We start from the raw sequence: 15,262 nt of genomic DNA, 5'->3' as shown, positions 1-15,262 counted from the left end.
CACCTTCTCTAACACGGCTCCCGGACGGTGTGAAGTTCCAGACGTGGCCCGACTTCGGTCTATACGGGCGTGGCCGTCAGACGCTCAGATGTGGCCCCGACCCGGCCTCTTTCCTCCTCCTCTTTCAGCTCCGGAAAACCCCCTCATCACATGTCACCTCTGGGGAGGCCCTCTCTGCCTCCCCACCCAGCTTTGTGTTTCTTCAGGGCATTTAACACCATCTAACGGAGCTCGTAGGTATATTACAAAGTCTACTGTCAGTTTCACCTACTGAAACGTAAGTTCCTGGAGGCTGGGGTTTCTGTCTGCTGTGGTTTCCCCGCTCTGTCTGCAGAGCCTCCAACAATCTGGCCCATGATAGACGTTCAACCACATCCGCCAAATGCACAGAGTTATCTGTTTTCCTGCTGGGGTGCCTACTCAGCTGCAAATTTCTCAGGGGCAGTGCTAGCACATAGTAGGCTCTCGTGTGGTAGGCTGATCTGTTCCCAGGATCACGGGGGAAACAGAGGCGGCCTGGCCGCCACGGAAGGCAAAAACCAAGTAGCAAGGGTCCTTGAACCGCACACGTGCCCCCCCCCCCCCCACCGCCCCAGGAAGGTACATGTCCTTTCCTTCCCATCGATTTTTATTCTCCCAGTGAGAAGACAAATCTGTTTCCCTTCCGCCAAAAGGCCTCAAGCCACGGCTACTTACATTATAGTAATTAAATCCCTGCTGCTAGGAGAGCTCAGGAGTGAGCAGGCCTCACGCCAAGGGCTGGCCTGCAGGGAGGAGGCAGCAGGGAGGGAGGCTGGCCAGAAGGGCCTGTCTCTCTCAGCTGCTTCCCGAGTGACAAAATCCACTTAGCCACAATGCCTTCGCAGGCTTTCACTCCCGGGACAGGGGGCCTCGGAAGAGGACCAGCTCGGGGAACCCCAGCCTCCCCGGCTCACTCCCTGGGCCTCACCTCCCCACCGGAGTGGCTGTTCCAGCCCCATCCTCACCTCTCCCATTTGCCAGATGACAAAACCGAGGCCGGGAGACAAGCCTCCCCACCCCAGCGCAGGGACGTCCTCTGCACCTGCACTCCCGACTGGCACTCAGCGCGGGCCCAAACCACATCACGTGCTCTGCCTGTGGGGTGTGCCATTCAATCCTCACAGTTGCCCCAGAAAGAGGGTTTCTGATTAACCCCCAAGGGTAAGAATAGAAACACCAAGACAACTCGCCCAAAGCCACGCACGCAGGCAGTGACGGAGGCAGGCTGTTCAGGGCCAGGCTCTCCTGGACAACGTATGCAGCAGGGCCGGCTGGGAGGCGGCTGCGGGCACATGAGAGACGGGGAGGTAGGGGGAGGACAGGCAGCAACGGAGACCCAGCAGGCCTCGTGCACCTGCTTCTGCCCCGCCCAGCCCGCCCGTGAGCCCCACGTCTTGCTCGGTCAGTCCTGGACCCCACAGCCCGGCAGGACACCAGCACCTGTCGGCCTCCTGAGCCAGCTACAACTGGAGACCGAGGGTCGGGGAGCAGAGGGCAGGGAGCGGCTGGGTTCCTGGGACAGACATGAGCAGGACGGACAGAGGAGAGCGAGCCATGAACTGGGGCTCCACGAACGGGACGAGGCAGGGGGGTGGCTGCGCAGAGACAGCAGGGGGTCGGGGGCGGCCCCGCAATTTGGGTTCTGGTGAGCACATGCGTCTGGACGTTTCCGATCACACGATGACAGTGTTGGGCACTTCCCCTCCGGGCGAGGGTGGAGTCACGGCACCCCCACCCCCAGGTCTGGAGGCCGAGGTTCCAGAGGCTGACCACCCCCCCTCCCCCACACGGACGCACAGCCAGGAAGCCCAAGAGAGGGGATGGGAATGCGGGGAAAGAACACACTGTCCCCCTGGGGGACCTCGGCCCCAGAGCCCAGCCTGCCCTGCCAGCCTCCCGGGGCTCCTGGAAAGTGAACAAATCCCTCCTCCCAAACCCGAGGCACTCCCCCTCCCCCGAGCTCCAATCACCCATGGGAGGGCCTGGGCCGGAGCAGGGGGGGGTGGGAGGGGGGGCGGCGAGGCTGGCAGGGTGGACGCCTCCAGGAGAAGCACTTTGGCTTGAGAGGGCCAGGCCACAAGGTGGCCACACAGGGGGGTGGGCTTTGAGGGCACTCGTGGGTTCAGACCACAACTCCACTCCCTCCTGGCTGCGAGGCCCGGGGCGAGCCTCCTGACCTCTCTGAGCCTCGGGCGGGCCATCTGTCACTCGAGGGGGCTGTTATGAGGACTGAATGAGACAAGAGGCAGGAAAGCCCTGAGTCATGTCCCAGTCTGGCCTCGTCTTCACTCCCGAATAAGACTGCGTTGCTTTGTTGTCGTTTTTATGGAAAGAGAAGACGTTTCCCCTTCATGAGAGCAGCGTGTTCCTCCGAGCTGCTGGACAGGAGCGTTACAGGCGGCCCTGCCCGGCCACAAGGAGACCCTCGGGACCCAGCCTCCACCCCGGACTTGCACTCGGCTCCAGACATTCCATCTCCCCCTGGGGCACCTGCCCCTCGCCGGCGGGCAGGGCGGACCCGGTCTGTGGGTCTGTGTCTCACGCCGAACGTCCTTCCTTCCGGCTCAGCACCGCCACACTCCGGGAGCAGTGACAACGTCTGGTCCAGCCCAGAGCAGGAGGGCAGGGAGTCTCGGGACCAGCTGAGGGATCCCGTGGGATCCCGTGGCCACTGGTCTCCGGGAAGAAAAAGCAGGCCTCGGAGACCCGCGCGGGCCTAGGAGCCCCCTGGGGCCAGGTCTAAGCCATGCTGAATCGCCCACCTCCAGCCTCAGCAAAAGGAATTACAGTCCCACTTTCCAGACAGAGGCCACCGATCAAGGCCACACAGCTGGACAGATCCGTGGTGGAAGGCTGAGCTGTTTCGGGAGGAGCGGGGGGAGAGCAACACATTCCAGAGGAGAGTCCCCCGTGGCTCACGCGGTGCTTACGGGCGCGGACCCCCGCAGTCCTGGGAGCTGGAACGGGGCCTCCCCGTAGCAGGCGTACTGGGCCCCAGCCTCGCCCTGGCCGCTGGCCACGCCGAGAGGCCTCGGACAAGTCGCACAACTTCCCTGGGCCTCGCCGTCCTGCGAGGAGGCCCGTGGCCCCTGCTCTGCCCCCCTCACGGAGGTGGGCAGGGGCCACAGCCACCCAGGCCAGCACACCTGCAGGGCCGTGGCACGTGGCTGCCCGGCTTACAGGCTCCACCCCGGCCAGGTAGCCACCGGCTCCCCCGGGCCCCCCCTTCACGCCACCAACAACACCGCCGCTCGGAGCCCCTCCAAAGGCCCGACCAAAGGCCCGACCGAGGGTGGCGCACCCCGCCCGAGCCCTCATCTTGGAGGAAGGCGACATCACCTCGGTCAGCGGCTCCCGGCACTGCCACGTGGGGGCCTGTTCGGGCACTGGCTGAGCAAGCCGACCCCCGACCCAGTAGAGCCAGAAAAGAGAAAACATGGCCAAGCCCCAGTTCGTCAAAAGCAGGAACCTTCTCACGAAGGAGAACAGCTCTACACGAATCCCTGCGAGGATGCAGCCAAGCAGGCGCCCGGCCAGGAAGGACTCCCCTCGCGGGCCACCGGGGGCGGGGGGGCGGGGGTGCGGGCCACGAGGCCGCCGGGCCACGAGCACGCTCGCCCCACGTGCACACGGGGAACGCGAGGCTGGCAGAGTCTGAGGCGCCGGCCTCACGGTCACCCGGCAGCGAGGGGCTGCCCCAGGCCGGCCAGCCTGCCAAGGCCTAAGGCCTAAGAGTTCAAGCCGAACCAGACCACGATTCCCACGGGTGCCGCCCGCCGGCCCAGGGCCCGGGCGCTCTCCAGGGCCGACACCAGCCAGTCCAGCCCCCGGGGGAGCGACCTTTCAGGCACCTGCCCGCTTGCTTGACACAGTATCACGCCCGTCCCTTAAGGAAAAGGCCCGGCAAGCGGCCTCAAAATAGGAGGTGCCAACGTGCGTGTTATTTCGCACATCACTTGCGTGTTGTTCATTTAGCACTGCCGGGGCCCCGCTCAGAATACAACTCTTGTTACCTCGCCACCAAGTAGCCCCGTGGGGGGAAACGTGCCCCACACGGGGCAGGCGCTGACCCCGGCACGACCTCCCCGCCCGCCGCAGCACAGAGCCCAGAAAGCCTCAACCCACAGGCCCCACATCCCCGAATTCCCTGTCACGGGTCTCAGAGGAGAGCCCGTCATCTCGAAGTCACACGAGAAAGCCCCAGCGCTTCCTTGGTCCCCTGGCTCTGTCCCAGGCGGCCCCCCCTGCTGGCCCTCTCCCTGCCGCCCCTGCTCTCGGCCTCGTTCTGCCTGGTCATCGTGTGTCCCCCCTGACCTTCCTCCTGGACGCTCGGCCTCTGGCCTGACTCCATAGGCTTATTTTTGTTCCCTCTCCACCTGTCCCGTTTGCACGGCCACACCCGGTCAGCTGTGCCCGGGCCGCAGCTTGCTGACCGTGAGCAGGAGAACTGGGTCCCACGAGACGAGGCCAGAAGCCCAGGCCAGGCTAGCGCTGCGGCCCCTCCTCCCGGGGAACGTCCTGCTTCCTCTCACGGCCCAGATGCGCCCGTGCAGACCCGTCCGGGAACATGACCGGGGCTTGTCGTCCAAGGGGGGGCCGTCGGTTTCATCAGAAAGGGGGCACAGGCCACACGTGCTCACCTGGTCCAGAGCCACCGGTGTGGGAGGCGACCTGCGCGCCCACGGTCCTCCAAGTGGCTGTGGGTCGGCGGGAGCGCCATGTCGGCGCGGGGCTCCCCAGGGCAGCAGCGGCACGTGTCAAGGCTGAGTGCGCGCCCGGTTCTGCACCGGGTGCCGTGCTACGGGCAGGGCCGAGATTCCCTCTTGCCGTCTGAGAAGTGAGTTTCAGATCCAGGAAACTCCCTGAGGACCCACCACCACATTCCAAGTCGGAACTCAAACCCAGCGCCCGAGCCCTTGACCACCACGCTGGGAGGTCGGCCGTGCCGATGCGTCACAACTCTGGGGACAGAAGTGCAGCGGGCAGGGCCCCCGCCAACTCGCCATGAAACGGCCCCCACGCCCTTGTCCCTGGTGCAGGCATCCCGCTCCCTGCTTCCAGCCTCTAGGACGACACGTGGCCCCAGCAACCTTCCCGGGCCTCCCTGCTCCACTCCCCTCCTGGCCTCTGCATCCCTCAGCCCCGGCTCCTGAGACTCCTCGTTCCCAGAAAGGCCCCTGCCCGTGACCCTCCCATTCTGGTCTGGTTAACCCTCGGGGACTGTCCGCAGGGAGCCTCCCCAGTAGACGCTGCGGACGGCCTGGGTGGGTGGCACCTGGGTGCGGGCCTGGCCGAGGACAGAGCTGGAGGACGGCGGCCTGTGTGGTCTTAGCAGTGGAACATCACAGACGCACATCCGGTGGGGTCAGAAAGCTCTGGGACGGGGTTGGGGGGTCAGCGCCAGGGCCCTGCCCTCGTTTCCGAGCCGGAGAACCAGAGGCCCAGAGAGGTGAAGGGCCCTGACAGCAGTTGCACGGCGAGTCAGAAGCAAGAGGGAAGCAGACCAGCCTTTCTGTAACACTCACTGCCGCTCACAGAGCCAAACACGGCCTCACGCCGCCGAGGTAGGAAGCTGAGCCTCCAGCGTGAATGAGGAAGGCAATTCTAGAACCAGGACGGAGAAGCTTTTGGAGGTTCCCTCCCTCAAACCCCCAGCAGAGGCCTGTGGCAGCTCAGCACAGGGAGACGGCAGGTGCTGGGGCCCTGGGCTCTGGATCTAGAACCATCTCTCCTGAGAGGGGCACCTGGCACGCCCACGCACCTCTGTGCACCCCACTTCCCACCTGCGAACAGAGCGGCTTGTAGCGACCCCAGGGCCACGGTGGGGTCGCGAGGAGCTGAAAGCACGGAAAAACCGTGAGCAGTGGACAAGCCGAGCCCACGGTCACCCCCAGTGGGCACCCGGGTGGCCGGTACGGAGGAAGAGGCCTCCCGAGGAAGGGCAGGGGCCAGAGCCCGGGGCTGGAGCCAGGTTTGGGGGGCGGGGAGCCTCACAGAGAGAGCTCTCGTTCTGTCTATAACCCCCACACCCGCCCTGTCCATCATCACCCGGGGGCAGTACGGCCAGGCCTCCAGCACCGCCCCGGGGCCTGTCCACCACCTCACCCGGCACCCAGGCTGCACCTGCCCCGCTCTCCCCGCCCCTCCCCGGTACAGTTCCCTCCCTCCCAGTGTGGGGCACGCGGGTCTCCGGCCTGGCCACCTAGATCTGTCTCTCTGCGGAATCATAAACAGTTTCTCCGGCAGCAGCAGGCGAGGAAAGGCCTCAACTCGGGAGTCAGATGGGCCGAGGGCCCCGGGTTCTCACCCCAGCACCGCCGCCCACTGACAGCCCACTGACAGCGTCCGGCCTGGGGACTTCTCTATAAGGGGACGGGACCACACCCACGCCTCCCAGCACTCCAGCCAGGACAGAGGACAGCCATCGAGGCAGAGCACAGAGCGGCCCCTGCCTCCCCCTCGCCCAGCGGCCGGCACAGGGCCAGCCCCCAGCCCACCTCCGGCACCCTTGCCTGCAGCCGAGCCCCTGGGGGGCCGGGGGGAGCCCGGGGGCGCCGCGGAACCCTGGCCTCCTCCTGGCCTCCTCCTGCAGACTTTCCTCCGCAGAAGAAAAGGCCCAGAACTTCCTCCCCACGGCTCCGGGAACAGCGTGGCCTCCCAATCCCCCCCTCATTATTTAAAGAGGAATGACTGATTCTTTCCCTCTCCCTTTGGGGTTTGGAAAGAGAGAGAAGGAAAACAGGTCCGAATGAAGGGCGGGCCTGCCGCTGAGCCAGCACAGCGGGGCCTCCACGCTGCCCCCTCACAACCTCACTCTCTCATACGTACTCATTTTCTCCCCCAAATGTGCTTTACAAATAACTGCCACAGAACCAAAGCTCTGTCTTCTGATTTTACATTGCCATCCAGGCCGCGGCTTCTCTACGGCGGTTACTCGAATTTCCTTTCGGTTTGTGTTGCTTTACCTTCGATGTTTTGAAGTTACCTTCGCGGTCTTTGGACCGCGGCCTCGCCAGTGCCCCTCCCCGAAAGCTCTGTGAGGGGCAGGCGAGGGGGTCCCCCAGCTTTCCGATCAGCCTGCACAGCAGACACGCCCAGCGATGGACGCTGCTTGGGGGGCAGGTGGGGGAGGCAGGCACCCCGAAGTCCCTCCCGGACGGTTACAAACAGCGTGACGATGCCTAAGGGGAAGCAGGTACTGTTGAGTCGTCCCCTCTGGGGTTACAAACGTTTGACTCAGCCGTAGGCCGTCGCGAAGCTCATAAATAAGGTCGCCACCACCCTGGGTGGGAGCAGGGCCTTGCTTCCACGCTCTCAGGGCGGCTCACGAGTCCTCCCTGGGCCAAGACACTCAGCGTGACCTCGGCGCAAAACAGACCCCTGGCTCCGACCCTCCCGCCTCCTGCCGCCGTGCCCTGCAGGCCGTGACGCATGAGGGTCCCCGGAGGGCTCCGTCCCGTTCAGCAACGCCAACACACCGGAAACCACAGGCACGGGCACCCCGAGGCCGCTGTCCGCAAACACGCCGCCTACCCGCCCAACGCGGCTCCCGGGTCTGGCAGGAGGCGCGGGCCGGTCACCCCGCCGAGCCCAGCTGCCACTTTGCCCTTATGCAGACAGGGGCTTCCCGCGCGGGGACCCGCGAACCTGCTCGGTCATCCGGGCTGGAGGCCGAGGGTGGACCCCCTGACCTCTGTGAGGTCAGCAAAGACACCCCACAAGTCGGCCCGAGGGGACCCCGTTTTCTTCGCAGCGCGGACGGCCAGGAGCCCAGGCCCCCCTGGGCGTGCGGAGAAGCCTGCCTCCCCCACCCCGGGTGTTCTGAAGGAGGAAGAGCGCTGGAGCCGGGGTGGGGGGGAGGCCACGCGTGGGAGGAGACGGGCCAGGGGGACCCGTGGCCGCGGCGGTCCCCACAGCAAGGCCAGGCAGGGGCAGCGGGAAGAGCAGCGGGGCCCCCGGCAGCGGTCAGTTCTGCCAGGGAGGTGAGTCCGGGGGCGGGTAGGGGCTGGAGGTTGGGCACACACGGGGACGGAGACGGCTGCCTTGTGGCAGCAGCATTTCTGCCCCCCCCCCCTCCGGTGGTCACAGCCGACACCAGAGGTCCCTGCGAGGAGGCCCCCACGGGACCGGCCAGCCGGGGCCGGGGGCTCCTCGGCTCCGGGATGGAGGGGGCCGGGCCCTGTGGTCCCGGTGCACACAGCACAGCCGGAGGTGTGCCTCAGACCAAGTCTGGAGGAGCACGGAATGCCAGGGCGTCCCCAAAGCATCGCTGCCTCCGTCCTGACGGGCACAGACGTGACAGACCACATCCCTGGGACCTCTCGGCGGGACCTCTAACCCCGGCCCTGCCACGGTGTCTATGCCCTTGACATAAAGCACCTATTTGTTTTTTTAACCCTAGACTCTTCGTCCAGTTCAGGGATAGCCCGGAACCAGTCGGAGCCCACGAGGGCCGCCTCGGGCACTTGTCTGCTACGGGGTGGGGGGGACTCATGGCCCCGCCCCTCCTGCCATCTGGACCCTGCTTTGGCCCACCTCCCACCCCCCCCCCCGCGTCACCTCAGGCTTGTGAGGAGGGGACCGAGGACCACCCTGGCCGACTTCTCACCTCCTCACTCTGGCTCCCTTTTGCACGAACTCTGAGCCTCAGGGCAGGGCCAGGTTCCGTCTCCAGAGAGCCAGCCCCACGTGGCAGATTCTCCCCCAGCAACAAGTATCGGCCAAAGACGCAAAGGGGGGTCCGCAGCCCCGTGGAGGAAAACAGAGAGCTCCAGAAAGCTGCAGGTCTGGCACCCGTCAGCCGCCTTCAATCACTCGGGGAAGCAGCGGGGACCCCTCCGAGGGCCCGTGAGCGGGAAGCCCCCCACCAGTGCACGGCTACCAGCCCGCCTGGACTACGTCCACACGGGTCAGCAAAGCCACCCGGACACCCAGAGATCCCCAGCGAAAGAGAGGGCAGCCCAGCTTTCCCAGCTGGCGACACTCCTTCCTCCCCCAAACCCGCTGGCCACGGTAGAGCCTGGGGGCAGACGTGCCCTCCCTACCACCCACCCGTGATCGGAGGTGCTTCCAGCCCCTCTCAGAACTTCTCCCCGACAAGACGCAACTTCTCACGCCACTGACGAGCGTTAGCTCCCAGTCTGTCAAGGGCCCAGCTGATTCCGGAGCCAGAGTTGGTGGGAAAGACCTCTCTGCCCTCATCACCACTATTAATAACAATGACATGAGGCCCCGTGTTGGAGCCTTACACTTAGCAAGTTCGCTCTCCCCACTGACAGCTGGGGGACCGGCTCGCAGAAGTTACATGGCTTGTCCGAGATCCCAGCTCTGGAAGCGACCGAGCTGGGATCCAACCTTCACTCTGATTCCCTAAAATGATCCTGTTTGTGTCTGGGACGAGAGGGGTAGCCGCCTTCCTCCTCCTGGGTCCACGGGCCCTGACACGGGAGACCCCAGGAAATGCTGCTTCCCGAATAGACGGCAGACGGGAAGGCTGGCAGGCAGGGGAGCGGGTTAAAGGGAGCCTTGTTTCTACAGCCAGGGCTGTCCCAGGGGCACACAAGGCAGCCACCGCACCAGCTGGGCCCAGCAGGACCTTCCTGGTCATAACCCCTCGTGCCGCCTTGAGCGCCAACGGTTTAGAAGCGGGGGACACCCAGCCCGTTGGCCCCCTGACCCTTGCTCCACACCGGACCCCGCTTCCTCCGGCTCCGGGTGAGGCCCTCTCCCTGCCCTGGCCCCTCTCCTGCCAGTGGCAACCCTCCTGTGACATGAAGACCACGCGCACAGACCTGCCCCAAGCCGGGTCCTCCGAAGAGCTCCGACCCCCGGGGTCACTGGGGTGCTGGTCTCTCCCCTTCCCCCCACCTCCTAGTCCCGGGGCCTTCATCATTCTCCCTCGGTGACGGCTCCTGGTCCCCACGGGTGGCTGGAAGGAGCCAGAGCCCCGCCGAGGGGGACAGCCCCTCCCCCCCCCACCAGCGCCCTGCCCCCCCCCCCCCCCAGGCGGCCCTGAGAGCTGCAGCCTTCGGGCATGACTAAGTGAGCTGTTTCGGCCGGGAACCCCACTCACTTCTGCTCTCTGAGGGGCTCAAACCCCATGCTACGGACATGCAGCCAGCTGGGGCAGCCCCCTCTGAGCAGCTGGGGCCCTGGGGGACCCTCTGCACAGAAGGAAGTCTAGGTCCTGGCTACTCAGGTGGCTTGACGGTTCTGCCCGTGCCCTGCTGGAGAGAGAGGCTGGGGACAGGGAAATCCGATCAGCACCTCCTAGGTTTTTGCGGCTGGATCTCAACAAGGAATGTGACAGCCCCACAGCAGCTGGGCCCAGCCTGAAACAGGCTCTATTTGAAACCTCCAACAGCTGAACCCCTCCCAGCCACCCCCTGCCCGAAATGACAAATAGGAAGAGAAATCCAAGGGACAGGCCAGCACGCACACATGCACTCACACACCCTCCTCCCCAACAACAAATCGGGGGTGAGGGGTAGAGTGGGAAGAAATCCGCTTGTCCAATGAGTGCCCGGGTCCCCCGAGCCCTCCAGCCCGCAGCACGAGGGCCCCCAGCAGGCCGAGCGTGGCAGGAACCCACCTGCCGGGAATCACCACCACCCCCCCCACCCCCGCCCCCGCCAAAGGCCGTGATCTCCAAGCCTGAGGCTGAAGCCCAGCCACCAGCCGCCCCGGCTGTGCACACGCTCCACCTGACTGATCCGGGAGCCCTGTCAGCCCATCTGAGGGAGAGGTGCTCCCCGGGGCTCAGGCCACGGCGGCACCCACCTGCTCTGCTGGGGACACCTGTAGCCATTTTCGTCAGGCGGCAGCAGCTTTATTCTGAGTGCTCTCTCCCGAGGGAAAGGGCCGCGGGTTCCCTCCGCCCCTGTTTTCACCCGTGCCCCCCCTCCCCCGGGAGACTCGGGTCACGGGTGCGTTTCTATTTTGCCCAAAAGTCTGTCGGGGACGAGGAGGAAAAGAGAAACTTGGGAAGAGGGGGAGAAGCCGCAGAGAAGGGACAGGCATGGAGTCCCCACCCCCCACCCAGACATTTATTTCTCTTCCATCCTGGGGAAAATGGAGTGGAGCAGGGCGGGAGCGGAGGGGGAGTCGCGGGGACTGGCAGGCACATCAAGGCAGAGTGTAATTAATTGGTGCGTGAAGCCGCTGGGCTCCGCTTTGGTTCGCGTGAGCCAGGAGGAAAACGGTTTCTCAGAAGGGACTCTTTCAACCTCCCCGGCACAGAGTCTGCAACAGACACAGTGCACGGGGGGTGCTCCCCCCAGAAGGCGAGGAATGAATTCTCCCGGGGTTGGGAAAGCAAGCCAAGTTCGAGCGCTCCATCTAATTGAGCAAACGCCTCTCCCCACCACCGCCCTCCATCAATCTTCTCTCCCTTTCCTCTCCATCCATCTCTCTCTCTCTCTCTCTCTCTCTCTCTCTCTGTTGCTACCTACATATTCCTTTTGTTCAAGGTATAAAGAGAAACTGCAGCCCTACCTTTGAGTACAAACCCCAAGAGAGCTCGGTCTCTATCACCATGACAACAATTCCAAACATCCCAAAAATCAGAGCATAGTCACTGAGACGCTTCCTCTTTTCGAACAGGGCCCTCCTGTGTCCCAGCTTATAGCCAATGTTTTGGTTTTTCCGTTTGTTGGCTTTGGGGAAGGTGGCGCTGCCGGCGGAGGTGGCCTGGCCGGGGCCGGGGCCGGGGCCGGCGTGCTGGTGGTTGTGGGTGGCGTTGGGGGGGTGGAGCAGGGTCTGGTGGGTATGGTTGTCCTCCCGGGAGGAGATGATGATCTCGGGGGGGTTGCTGGGGCTGAAGAGCTGGAGGGGCTGGCCTTCGGGCTCGGCCTCGATGAGGTTCCTCCGGGAGGCGCTCAGCCGGCTCAGGGGCTTCATGACCCCCCCGCTGTACTTGCAGGAGCTCATGGCGATCTCCGTGAAGGGGTTGCTGTCCCGCCGGTGCGCCAGGGGGCTGGCCTGCCGGTGCCGGCCGCCGCCAGCGGGCCCACTTGTGGCTGTGGAGCTTGGAGAGTGGCCGAGCAAGTGGTCATTGAGATTGAACTGGCTGCCTTGCCTGGAGGAGGGGCGGAGGGCAGCGGTGGAGTTGGCCGAAGGGGGGCCCCTGAGCGTCGTGGGTGAGGAGTGCGGCAGGCCGGGCTGGACGGGCTGGCTCTGGACCTGGGCGAGCAGAGACAGGGGACGCGCTGGCTGCTGCTGGGGCTGCTGCGGAGGCTGCAGCAGGGGTCCCGGGGGCTGCTGGGGGGCTGCTGGGGGCGGCGGCGGCGGCGGCGGCGGCGGCGGCTGCTCATCCCCGGACGACGGGCAGGGACCCTTGGGGTCTTCATCCAGGTCCCCCACCCCCGAGTCATGGAAGTGCCCAGAAGTGTCCATCTTGGGGCCTGGCTGGATTCCCTGCGGCACAACCCCCCACCCCAAAGCCACTCTCGCTCCAAAGATGTCCTCAGAGGCAGCCGGGCATCCAAGCCCCCAGCAGGTGTCCTGGCCCCGTCTTCGTTCTCCGGCTCCGGTTCTCTGGGGCTGCCCGGGGTCCAGACGCCGCCACTCAGGGGTGCATGGCCCTGGGCAGGAGGGGCCTGGGGCAAGAAGAAGCGGGGAAGGAACTCCGTCTCAGGAGGCGGCCCTCTGGGAGCGCGCACGGCCAGGCTCAGCCTCGCTCCTCGCGGGCTCAACAGCTCTGCTCTCCCCTCCCGCGGCCAGCGCTCCGCTGCAGGCCCAGCCCACTTGGTGGCAGCGGGGCTCATTGGCTCGGCTCGGGGCGCCACCGCCTCCTGACTCCGCCCCCGCGCGGGCTCCTCCCCGGGGGAGGGGCCCGCCGCCCCCACCCCACCCCCCACCCCCCACCCCCCACCCCCCGGCCCGGGCCGCGCGGCGAGGGCTGGGAGCTGTAGTTTCCGCCGCCCCTCCCACCCCCACCCCCCACCCCCCCACCCCGGGCCGGCCCTCTCGGCTGCGACAGGTGTGGCACAAGCCCGCGAGGCGACGGGGACGTGCGCGCGCGCGGCGCGCTGGGGAGGAGGAGCGGGGCCTCGCAAGGAGGGGGCTGCGCACCCTGACGCGGGGGTGGGGCGGGCAGGCCGCCGGTCGTTACCGGCCAGGGTCTACCGCAGGTCGACCCCAGACGCCCGGGGACGTGGGCCTGGTGTCCCCAGTTCACAGCCTGATGCTCCGAGACGTTGAGCTACAGCTCCAGGGGTCACAGAGCAGACGGGCCCCCCAGTCTCCCGACCCCAGGTGGGTAAGCTCACCTACTGAACGCCGGCAGTAAGCGTGCAGGCGCCGCTTTGTTACTTCCACCCCCCACTTCAACCCTATGCAAATGATGTCATCATTCTCCTTTTACAGATGAAAACTGAAGAACAGATCACACAAGCACAGGTAAGTAAATTGCCAGATGTCACCGGGCCGGTGGAGGGTGCTGGGATTTGAACCCAGGTCAGCGGGACCCACAGCTGCTATCCCGTCCGCCCGGAGGCCTTTCCACTGTGCTGCTCAGGGCAAAGCGGGTCCTCCATGAAGTGGCCCGCGTGCTGGGAAGGACCCAGAGAAGGCTTGCAGGAAAACCGGCCTTCCCACAGCAGGGCGTGTGAAACAGACCAGCTCCCGGGCGCTGCGGCGTCACCACAGCGTCTGGGAGGAAGACTGAAACCCCCCCCATCCCCCCCCCCCCCCCCCGCCGTGGCCACTCCCCCACCTGATCTGCCCTGTGGGGCCCTGAGAGTCAGAGCTGGGAACAGCTGCCCGCTTCCCAGGTTCAGAGCCATCATCAAGTATTTATTAAGCTCCCACTGTGTGCAAAGGGAGTTCCAAAGAGAAGGGAGCAGAGCAGAATTCATTTCCCCTTCTAACCGCAGCTGATTTAGGGATCAGTGAGGAAGGGGAGGTGACGGGATCCCCAGGCACAGCCGGGGTTTCAGAGGGAGAAATGATTTTTCTGTCCAGGAAGGGGAAAGGCAGGAGAGCCATACACCCCGGTATGTGCACACATGTGTGTACCTAGGTGAGCGAGCACTGGCCCACAAGCATGCTCGTGTGCACACACGTGTGCACGCGCACACACATGCACACACACACAGTGGGTTTCTAAAGCAGCTCTCTTGAATGCCGAGCTGCAAGTGGACAGAGCTCCCAACAAACGGGCCAGAGAGCCCTCTGCGTGCCAGCCTCACCTCTGCAATCCCTGTTGGCTGCGATTAAGAGCTAAATATTACTTGTAATCTAAGCCACAACCCCAGAAACCTGAGTACGGCTGCACACAATAATCCCGATGGTGGTTGTTCTCACCAGCGACGTGGTCGTTCCCCCTGCACCCCCACCCCGCCGGCACCAGTCATAGCGCCCGGGTCAGACCCGAGCCTGGCGTCTCCCGTGCTTGCCCGTGGCCGTGCAGGCCCTCCAGAGCCCACCCGCCCTCCGCATGCCCTGCCCTCCCTCCCTTTCCCCTCTGTCTTCTTGCTCTTCTCCCCCCACCCCCATCCCCAGACAAAGCACCTGTTAGGCTTAATGATTTCCTAATAAATTAGTTGTTAGTAGCCCAACGTGCCGTTAGCATCGGTTCTCAGTGCCAGATACAGCATCTGGGCTGTGAGAATCATTGTTCAGGGCCAGGCTCCTGGGCATTTCTGTGCCCCTCCGGCACCGTGACCTGCCTCCCGCTTCAGCTGACCCTTCTGGGCCAGCCTCCCGCCTCCGAGTCTCCCGGCTGTGCCCTCTGGATCCAGACAAGGACTGTTACACTATGTCCTGCTGTCACGGACAGCGTGGGGGGACCAAACTGTGCCAGAGCCGAAGGTCCACTGCAGACTCTTCTGGAAATGGCTGGAGCTGGACAGCGGAGCCACGGAATCGGCTCCTCCACGCGGCCGCCCTGTTGGAGTGGGGAGAGCGCAGAGCCCGGGCTTTCGTGGCCGAGAGCCCAGGCTGGAGTCCCCTCTGCCACACGGTGGCCACGCGACCACAGGCAGCTAACTACCTTCTGATGTTCAGCTTCCCCCCCGAAAAAACAAGATAAAAGTAGGGTCCCCGCCTCTCGGGGTTGGGGGGAGGGACAGATGCGAGCGGGTATTCGCGGGCCAGCCCACCGGACCACACTGGGAGCTGCTCAGCCCGGCCCGGATGGCATCAGCTCCCCCACCCTGGCCTGCCGCCTCGCCTGCCCTCCACTGCTGCGGGCTGAAGCCCCCCTGCTGGGAAGCCCCAGCCCGTCCCCCAGCCCCCAGCT

At 65.2% G+C, this 15,262-nt stretch overlaps 1 protein-coding gene across 2 annotated transcripts in view; it reads right to left on the bottom strand.

Moving 5' to 3' along the window:
• The window catches only part of KCNN3 (potassium calcium-activated channel subfamily N member 3), a 117,013-nt gene extending 103,327 nt beyond the window's left edge, over positions 1-13,686 (bottom strand). Inside the window, exons 1-2 of one of the 2 annotated variants that reach the window (XM_060644760.3) lie at positions 13,290-13,686; positions 11,515-12,617 (exon numbers count right to left, since the gene is read on the bottom strand). In XM_060644760.3, coding sequence (XP_060500743.2) covers positions 11,515-12,414 — 900 coding nt within the window. In that variant the 5' untranslated portion in view covers positions 12,415-12,617; positions 13,290-13,686. Of the gene's footprint in view, positions 1-10,800; positions 10,898-11,514; positions 12,618-13,289 lie in introns of those variants that run through there. The other variant, XM_060644761.3, reaches the window with a different exon arrangement.
• Between the last annotated feature and the right edge of the window lie 1,576 nt (positions 13,687-15,262).

Source organism: Panthera onca, chromosome F1 (assembly GCF_046562875.1).
Source record: "Panthera onca isolate mPanOnc1 chromosome F1, mPanOnc1 haplotype 2, whole genome shotgun sequence".
Lineage (NCBI taxonomy): Eukaryota > Metazoa > Chordata > Mammalia > Carnivora > Felidae > Panthera > Panthera onca.
The sequence above is the reverse complement of the archived record's forward strand: the minus strand, read 5'-3'. Positions and strand labels throughout refer to the sequence as shown.